The following is a 10,000-nucleotide window of genomic DNA, read 5'->3' as shown; positions in this document are numbered from 1 at the left end:
CTCAACATGAGGCCCAGGACCCTCCAGGAGGGTCGTTAGAGTCACTTAAAGGGAGTCGCTTCATATGTGTTCATATGTCATTTATGAAATATTTATGTGTAAAATGTGTGATTTTATCATCAAAATCAGAAAATTGTTCTTCCTGTAAAGTGTTGGAGAATATAAAGACAATAAAACTTTGAGATGTTTTCTACTTTTGTACGCTAAGAAACGAAACTGATGTTTGGAAACTAATTTGTAAACAACGTTAGAGTTTTTACATGAACACAACGACATGAATATTTGAATATGTTGAAATATTATTGTAACTATTATGATCATTTTATAATATAATTGCCGTTGTCCGTGTTTGTGTCTTAAAACCTCTAACCCTTTAAAAGTGTTTTCACTTCATTGAAGTTAATAATAATACTTTGGTCGCCTAAAAAAACGTTTAATTCAGCGTTTGGTTGTGCTTAGCTCCGCCCTCTGGTGTCGCTTACAAAAACAAGACGACAACGTCCAAAAACCAAAGTTTTGAAAAGTTATCTGTTGCTGAAGTGTGAAGTGAATCCATGAACACAAAGAAGCATCTTATAAAAGCCGGTTCAGGGACTGGGAGGGAGTCTGTTCTACTCGTCATGTAAAATTACAACTTCTTCTTCTTCTTTACCTCCTTGGTGCTGGGAAGCTGCCGGAGCGACGGCATGGAGAGACCCAGAGGATCATGGGAAAATAAACACAGGAAGGAAGCAGACAGACAGATGAAGGTGAAGGGATGATGATGATGATGATGATGATGATGGTGATGACTGAACAGGAGAAGTTCAACCCCAAAATGAGAACTTCATTTCTGATACAAGATGTTGAAAACCAAACTGCTCCTTTTCGAGCTCTCTGATTGGCCGGCTCCGGCTCACCACAGTGTCCATGTAGGCCTCGGTCCAGATGATGTCGTGGTTGTGGTTGATGACCATCGGCCGACTGAGCACGTGCAGATACTCCATCACGTTCTCCTGCACGTCAGCCAGCGTGGAGATGTGTGTGTAGAAACCTGAGAAAACACACAGCGGGACGGGCAGTGCATGAGAGACACACACACACACACACACACACACACACAGACACACAGAGACACACACACACACACACACACAGACACACACACACACACAGACACACACACACACACACACACACACAGACACACACACACACACGTACACACACACACAGAGACACATACTACACACACACACACACACACAGACACACGCACACACACGTACACACACACACACACACACACACACACACACCTTTGTTGTTGCAGGCGATCCACTTGGTGTTCTGGGCGAAGGTCAACTCTCTGCCGATCAGGTAGGTGAAGACTCTCACCTGAACGGAGACAAACATGGAGATCAGATATTAAATAATACATATTAAAATATGACCGAACCCAAAAAAATTAAAAAACATAAAAAGATAAAACATCTCACCCTGCGCTCGGGCCAGTTGAATTCCTCAAAAACGGACTCAAAGTCCTCCATGGCTCCGTCTGTGATCAGCATGATGGCCTGGTTACACATGCTGCCCTGACCGCTCGCCCTCGCCTAAACACACACACACACACACACACACACACACACACACACATTAATCATGTTGTCCTGCTGCTTCTTGCTAATGCTAATGCTAATGCTCATTCCAAAGGACACAGACCTGGTTGAGGATCTTGAAGGACTCCTTCATGGCGTTCTTGATCTTGGCTTCTCCTTTAACGTGCAGCTCGTCCACCAGCTGCTTAAAGTGCTGACGGACAAAAAAACAACTCTTACTTCACATTAACACACAATGGAGGTGAATGGAATTTAATTTGTGCTTCAAAAAAGTACTAGAAATATCTTCATGAAGTTCTAAACCATGGTCTGACTCCTCTACTGCTACAGTTTATATTTCACTACATTTGTTTACCAGCTTTGGTTATTAGTTACCTTTCAGATTAAGATTTTCTATAAAAAAACAACACGTGATAAGCATTGTGTGTGTGTGCGTATGTGTGTGTGTGTGTGTGTGTGTGTGTGTGTGTGTGTGTATTTGCATGTGTGTATGTGTGTGTGTGTGTGTCAGTGTGTAGCAGATGACGGTCTCACCTCTCTGTTGTCTAAGTCGGCCTGGACCAGTGTTCCTTTGAAGCACGGCTCCACGTACCGGACATAGTCAGTGTACTGAGAGGAGGAGACGAAGAGGAGGAGACGAAGAGGAGGAGACAAAGAGGACGAGACGAAGAGGAGGAGACGAAGAGGAGACGAAGAGGAGGAGACAAAGAGGAGGAGACGAAGAGGAGGAGACGAAGAGGAGGAGACAAAGAGGACGAGACGAAGAGGAGGAGACAAAGAGGAGGAGACGAAGAGGAGACGAAGAGGAGGAGACGAAGAGGAGGAGACAAAGAGGACGAGACGAAGAGGAGGAGACAAAGAGGAGGAGACGAAGAGGAGACGAAGAGGAGGAGACGAAGAGGAGGAGACGAAGAGGAGGAGACAAAGAGGAGGAGACAAAGAGGAGGAGACGAAGAGTAGTATTAGTACTTTCACTTCTTCTACCACTGATGTAATGTTACTGTGTTTGGTCGATGATGTGTGTGTCTCTCTGTGTGTGTGTGTGTGTGTGTGTCCCTGTGTGTGTCCCTGTGTGTGAGTGTGTGAGTGTGTGAATGTGTCTGTATGTGTGTGTGCGTGTCTGTATGTGTGTGTCTGTATCTGTGTCCCTGTGTGTGTGTGTGTGTCCCTGTGTGTGTGTCCCTGTGTGTGTGTGTCTGTCCCTGTGTGTGTGTCCCTGTGTGTGTGTGTCTGTCCCTGTGTGTGTGTGTGTCCCTGTGTGTGTGTCCCTGTGTGTGTGTGTGTCTGTCCCTGTGTGTGTGTCCCTGTGTGTGTGTGTCTGTCCCTGTGTGTGTGTGTGTCCCTGTGTGTGTGTCCCTGTGTGTGTGTGTGTCTGTCCCTGTGTGTGTGTCCCTGTGTGTGTGTGTCTGTCCCTGTGTGTGTGTGTGTCCCTGTGTGTGTGTCCCTGTGTGTGTGTGTGTCTGTCCCTGTGTGTGTGTGTGTCCCTGTGTGTGTGTGTCTGTCCCTGTGTGTGTGTGTGTCTGTCCCTGTGTGTGTGTGTGTCTGTCCCTGTGTGTGTGTGTCTGTCCCTGTGTGTGTGTCCCTGTGTGTGTGTGTCTGTCCCTGTGTGTGTGTCCCTGTGTGTGTGTGTCTGTCCCTGTGTGTGTCCCTGTGTGTGTGTCTGTCTGTCCCTGTGTGTGTGAGTGTGTGAGTGTGTGAGTGTCCCTGTGTGTGTGTCTGTCCCTGTGTGTGTGTGTGTCCCTGTGTGTGTGTCCCTGTGTGTGTGTCTGTCTGTCCCTGTGTGTGTGTGTGTGTCCCTGTGTGTGTGTCTCTCACAGCGATGACGTTGACGAAGTCGTTCTCTCCCAGTGTGTCCAGTATGGTGTTGATGGTGTGTTTGGCGATGGTCATCTTCAGCCCCTTCATGCTGCCGCTGATGTCCACCATGATGATGATGTCTTTGGGAGATGTGGCTGCCTGGATGTACCTGAACGCAGCACGGCAACATTCATCAATATTACACGTTTTACTAAACTATTATCTCTATTTTAATCACTTTCTTCCGATGGAATTCCAAAATTGTGTACATATATTCAATTATCTAATAAGCAGAGAGACAATTAAAGACGTTTTAAAGCTCGTAGCAGCTTGTTTCCCGGCTCAGCTGCATTAATGCGGCGTGACGAGGCGTTCGAGGACATATGCAGCTCTCTGGTATTATTTAGAAAATGCATGAGCGGTCACATATGATGCCATGTGGGCCACGTGGGACCCTGCTGAGGAGCAGCTCATCGTCTTTCCCAGAGGATCAAAACACCGGCTCACAGCCAGCAGAACGCCTGAGACGCCTCCATCGCGTTCATGTTTGTTCTTATACGGTAAACAGACACTTTACAGCACCGTGTGTCAGCATGAAACGTTCTACTGCCTCAATATTGAGAAGGTCTGGAGCAGGCGGCAACCTCCGGTTCTGAAGAGTGAGGCCAAAGCTTCACGTGTTAAAGCTGCATTCTCTCCAGTGTCCACCAGGGGGCGACTCCTCTGGTTGTATAGAAGTCTATAGAAAATGACTCTACTTCTCTCTTGATTTATTACCTCAGTAAACATTCATAACAGTCCTCACAGGACTCACAGGACTAACAGTCCTCACAGGACTCACAGGACTAACAGTCCTCACAGGACTCACAGGACTAACAGTCCTCACAGGACTCACAGGACTAACAGGACTAACAGTCCTCACAGGACTCACAGGACTAACAGTCCTCACAGGACTAACAGGACTAACAGTCCTCACAGGACTCACAGGACTAACAGGACTAACAGGACTCACAGGACTAACAGGACTAACAGGACTAACAGGACTAACAGTCCTCACAGGACTCACAGGACTCACAGTCAAGTTTGATCTTTATGTTTATCTGTTGGTCCAACTACAACAAAGTCTGCAGTCACGCTAGCAGCTCTGTGAGGCTGCACACTGGACATTTAATATCTGTAAATCTATCAAATCATTATTGTTATCGATCTCAAATATCCAACAGCATTGTTGCATATTTTTCTCATATTGTGTAGCTTTACTGAAGGCTAACATTGGATGCTAATATGCTCACAATGCTTACATGCAGATGATTAGCAGGTATATATTGTCAACCATGTTCAGAATGCATGCTGGCATGCTAACATTAGCTCGTTAGCAGCAGCTAGAAGCTGTTGAACTCACCAGTTTCTGTTCCTGCAGTCAAAAGCTGCCACACCGTTTGAGTCTGGAGTCCATTTAATACCTGAGAGACACAGAGTCAGTACATTGATGTATATTATACATCTATTTATCGAGTACTGATGCTATTAATACCTACAATACAATACCTAAAGCTCAGACTAAAGCTCAGACTAAAGCTCAGACTAAAGCTCAGACTGAATGTTAGACTAAAGCTCAGACTAAAGCTCAGACTAAAGCTCAGACTGAATGTTAGACTAAAGCTCAGACTAAAGCTCAGACTAAAGCTCAGACTGAATGTTAGACTAAAGCTCAGACTAAAGCTCAGACTAAAGCTCAAGCTGGAGCTCAGACCAAAGCTCAGACTGAATGTTAGACTGAATGTTAGACTAAAGTTCAGACTAAAGCTCAGACTAAAGCTCAGACTGAATGTTAGACTAATGTTCAGACTAAAGCTCAAGCTGGAGCTCAGACTAAAGCTCAGACTAAAGCTCAAGCTGGAGCTCAGACTAAAGCTCAGACTAAAGCTCAGACTAAAGTTCAAACTAAAGCTCAGACGAAAGCTCAAGCTGGAGCTCAGACTAAAGCTCAGACTAAAGTTCAAACTAAAGCTCAGACGAAAGCTCAAGCTGGAGCTCAGACTAAAGTGCAGACTAAAGCTCAGACTAAAGTTCAAACTAAAGCTCAGACGAAAGCTCAAGCTGGAGCGCAGACTAAAGCTCAGACTAAAGCTCAGACTAAAGCGCAGACTAAAGCTCAGACTAAAGCTCAGACTAAAGCGCAGACTAAAGCTCAGACTAACCGGGGTAAATCCTGAAGAAGCCCGTGGAGCTGCCGAAGAACTGCCAGGTGAGCGTCGGATCCTTCTGGAAGTTGCCGATGAAGATGTCGTTTAACGCCTCAGAGTTGTAGATGGCGTTGAGGATGTTGGGGTCTGCACACAGAGGACGGTCGTTAGAAGCTCAGCCTCACAGGAGCAGTTTTAGACAGACGTAAAGGACGACCTCTGACCTTTGTTGTAGACGTTGGTGGGGATCTGGATGTCGCTGAGCAGCGTGTTCACCCGCAGGTTGTTGAAGTGTTCGTCCTCCTCCAGAGGGAAGTCTCCGCCCAGCTCCACGCTGTTCCCGTCCTCGTCCACCGTGTTGATCAGCATGGAGTTGTAGTAATCGAACTGACGGGAGACAGGAAGAAGAATCCTTTCAGAATAAGATGCAGCGGAGGTCACGTCTATTCTCCACGAGCAGTGTTGCCATAAAACACCTTAAAAAATCGGAAGACTTTGACACAAGGTGTCTCTCTATAATACAATATATATACAATATATATATATACATATAATATAGCAGTTGAGAAGTCTTTACCTACATGTGCTTCAGTATATTTGCATATTTAATGATGTTTATATGTCTTGTGTGTCGCTTCTCTGCTGCAGCGTTAACCCAGTTTCCTCACAGGATCAGGGGACTTTGATCTAATCTCAGGTGAAGCTTTAAAGCTTAGACCTTGAGCTGCAAACTGTTAGCATGCTAGTGTTAGCGTTAGCGCTTCGGCCAGTTAAAGGGTTGGTGGATTATCTGAGCTTGGCTTGGTTTCAGATCTCTGCAGGTTTGAGTGTGTGAGTAAAAGAAATAAAAGAAAGGAACGGCTGGTTGGTTGAGAAGAGAAACCGACCTGCATCGAAGCGTTGTAGCCGTGGTACAGGTCGGCGTCCTCTGCCGACTCCGCCAACCTCTGAGACAAGAAACAGAAAAAGAATTTAAATAAAGTAATGTCTAATTCATCATCATCATCATCATCATCATCACAGGCCACATAAGACCCTTGTGTTTTTGTGTTGCATCATTAACTGGGACAAGAAGTCAGTCCCAGTCGTCTTAAAGGGCCACTATGCTGATGATGTCATAGTGAGGTCACCGGGGTTATCTCACATTGGATTAGGAGATTTTTGTTAAGTTAATAATAAATAAAAAATGATTTACAAAATTGAGAGAAATGGGAGTTTGAAAGCACTGAGCACAAAAGGGGCTGAGAACACACTGGCGATTTGCATTCTGGGAAATGTAGGAATCCTCTTCGTTCTCACCTTCACAGACTTCATCTTGCTTCCCAACATCCGCTCGATTTCATCCGAGTAACCCTTCACCAGGTCGTTTCCGTTCAGCTCCACGATCTTAATGATGGACTCCACGTCCTTCAGTTTCTGAGACACACACAGACAAACACATTTCAACAAGTGTAATGCTATTATTGAGTGCTCACATAAGTACTCGTACTTGTATTGTTGTGGAAAGAGAAGTGGTATTAGTGCATCCTGATTGGAGAAGTTCTGTTGAAGTGATGCTTAGATTGAACAGTTTGGCAGTAATCAAGTGTGATTGAAGCCAATTTACAGTTCAATTTGGTTTATTGGTTCAACGAAGGAGTCAATTACCTTTTCACACCTGCTGATGTTGAATAACTTTTTCAATAAATTATGAAAATATGAACTTGTACCTTCTTTCCCCAGAAGACCTAAACTAAACAGTTTGTGCTCTAAAAACCAAGATCTTTTGATAAAATACCATAATACAAACAATGCTCGTGTCATCTTCATCAAAATAAGCAACGGGTCTCAGATATTATGATTCTGCCAACGAGTTATGAAGTAATATCTCTTGTTTTTGGTTCGAGAGACGGACTTCTCCAGATTGAAGAAGTAGGAGGAGCATCCATGTCCCTAACGCTGGTGAACCTTGACCTGACCGAAGCTCCCTTAGCTCGCTCCTGTAGAAAGGAACCTCGTTGCTGCTTCTTCTGTTGAAGCCTGTGAGTGTCTGTGCTGGTGTGAGTGAATACACTGTGCTCCAAATCCCTGATTTCATTTTCTAGCTCCTCAATGACCCTTTTGACTTTGACTGTGGAGTGACTTGTATATTGTTGAACAAAGACACGTATATGTGTCTTTCCTACATCCCACCACTGACTCAGGGACTCAAAGTCGCTCTTCTTTTCTCTCCAGATTCCCCAGAAAGTCTCAAACTTTTCACAGAAGTCACTGTCCTGAAGCAACTTAATGTTAAAGTGCCAGTAAGAGCTGCATTTGGTGGTTGGTGAGGTGTGAACATCTAAAGTGACGAGGTGATGATCGGTGAAGCCTACTGGGTAAATGTGACTGTTCAATAACCGGTTACTAAAACTATGAGACATGGAAAGGTCAGAGGATGGAAGGAGGTGAGACAAGATGAGAAGTGAGCAGTGGAAAGTGGAAAACCCCGTGTGACACATGATCATGTTAAACTGTCTTAGTTTGAACCCTTTTACTTTTCCTCGCTTTCCTCACGGTTGTGAAGTGTTTCTTCAGGCGGAAACGCTTTTTCCATCTAAAAGGTCCAAACCCACCTTTCTCTGCACCACCCCCACCGATCAGATGAACTTCTCCATGTCAGGGAAATAATCACTCACTTTTACAGATCTATTGAAAGTTACATCCAAAAACGAGTTTATTTCCTCAACTGAATACAGATCAGTGCTTTTAATGCACGTTTCAGAATTAGATGCAACATCTGGTTCACTCTCATCGTCCATGTCCTCTCCTTCACACGACAGCTGGCTGTTGGACACAGACCGTACACTCTGTGCGTCATCTAAGGCTGCGTGAGATCTCCACCTGCAGAACCTTCAACAAAACAGCATTTCTATGCTACGCTAACGCTGGGCACGCTAAGGCCGTTGTCCTAACGAAGCCAGACTCTAACTTCACACCTCGACTGGTTCTCGGGCCGTCAACTGGGATTCTGGGAAACGTAGGAAACAACGTACCGAAACTAAAAGAATCCCACTTTCCTGCCTCTGCACGGCAGAGAATGTCCTGAACACAGAAGCGCTGACATGAGTTTACCTTCTGCAGCAGCAGGGAGCCGGAGTGTTTGATGGTGAGGTCTCGCAGCTGAGCGGAGACCACGGTCGCCCACTGCTGCACCCTGAAACACAGCAGAACCGCATCACAGAGCATCAGACACACGGGCCACAGCAGAACCGCATCACAGAGCATCAGACACACGGGCCACATCAGAACCGCATCACAGAGCATCAGACACACGGGCCACAGCAGAACCGCATCACAGAGCATCAGACACACGGGCCACAGCAGAACCGCATCACAGAGCATCAGACACACGGGCCACAGCAGAACCGCATCACAGAGCATCAGACACACGGGCCACAGCAGAACCGCATCACAGAGCATCAGACACACGGGCCACAGCAGAACCGCATCACAGAGCATCAGACACACGGGCCACAGCAGAACCGCATCACAGAGCATCAGACACACGGGCCACAGCAGAACCGCATCACAGAGCATCAGACACACGGGCCACAGCAGAACCGCATCACAGAGCATCAGACACACGGGCCACAGCAGAACTGCATCACAGAGCATCAGACACACGGGCCACAGCAGAACCACATCACAGAGCATCAGACACACGGGCCACAGCAGAACCGCATCACAGAGCATCAGACACACGGGCCACAGCAGAACCGCATCACAGAGCATCAGACACACGGGCCACAGCAGAACTGCATCACAGAGCATCAGACACACGGGCCACAGCAGAACCGCATCACAGAGCATCAGACACACGGGCCACAACAGAACCGCATCACAGAGCATCAGACACACGGGCCACAGCAGAACCGCATCACAGAGCATCAGACACACGGGCCACAACAGAACCGCATCACAGAGCATCAGACACACGGGCCACAACAGAACCGCATCACAGAGCATCAGACACACGGGCCACAGCAGAACCGCATCACAGAGCATCAGACACACGGGCCACAGCAGAACCGCATCACAGAGCATCAGACACACGGGCCACAGCAGAACCGCATCACAGAGCATCAGACACACGGGCCACAACAGAACCGCATCACAGAGCATCAGACACACGGGCCACAGCAGAACCGCATCACAGAGCATCAGACACACGGGCCACAACAGAACCGGATCACAGAGCATCAGACACACGGGCCACAGCAGAACCGCATCACAGAGCATCAGACACACGGGCCACAGCAGAACCGCATCACAGAGCATCAGACACACGGGCCACAGCAGAACCGCATCACAGAGCATCAGACACACGGGCCACAACAGAACCGCATCACAGAGCATCAGACACGCGGGCCACAGCAGAACCGCATCACAGAGCATCAG

The 10,000-nt window shown here is 46.9% G+C and overlaps 1 protein-coding gene across 1 annotated transcript in view; it reads right to left on the bottom strand.

Moving 5' to 3' along the window:
- The window catches only part of LOC306782539 (voltage-dependent calcium channel subunit alpha-2/delta-4-like), a gene marked incomplete at its 5' end in the record, with an annotated part of 70,632 nt that overhangs the window by 43,358 nt on the left and 17,274 nt on the right, over positions 1 to 10,000 (bottom strand). Inside the window, 13 exons of the mRNA XM_079275949.1 lie at positions 653 to 670; positions 900 to 1,033; positions 1,299 to 1,377; positions 1,479 to 1,592; positions 1,702 to 1,791; positions 2,133 to 2,207; positions 3,414 to 3,564; positions 4,798 to 4,858; positions 5,597 to 5,728; positions 5,806 to 5,968; positions 6,469 to 6,528; positions 6,881 to 6,997; positions 8,675 to 8,756. Of these exons, the coding sequence (XP_079132075.1) occupies positions 653 to 670; positions 900 to 1,033; positions 1,299 to 1,377; positions 1,479 to 1,592; positions 1,702 to 1,791; positions 2,133 to 2,207; positions 3,414 to 3,564; positions 4,798 to 4,858; positions 5,597 to 5,728; positions 5,806 to 5,968; positions 6,469 to 6,528; positions 6,881 to 6,997; positions 8,675 to 8,756 (1,276 nt within the window). The remainder of the gene's footprint in view (positions 1 to 652; positions 671 to 899; positions 1,034 to 1,298; positions 1,378 to 1,478; positions 1,593 to 1,701; positions 1,792 to 2,132; positions 2,208 to 3,413; positions 3,565 to 4,797; positions 4,859 to 5,596; positions 5,729 to 5,805; positions 5,969 to 6,468; positions 6,529 to 6,880; positions 6,998 to 8,674; positions 8,757 to 10,000) is intronic.

Source organism: Melanostigma gelatinosum (assembly GCF_949748355.1).
Source record: "Melanostigma gelatinosum genome assembly, chromosome: 1".
NCBI lineage: Eukaryota > Metazoa > Chordata > Actinopteri > Perciformes > Zoarcidae > Melanostigma > Melanostigma gelatinosum.
The sequence above is the reverse complement of the archived record's forward strand: the minus strand, read 5'-3'. Positions and strand labels throughout refer to the sequence as shown.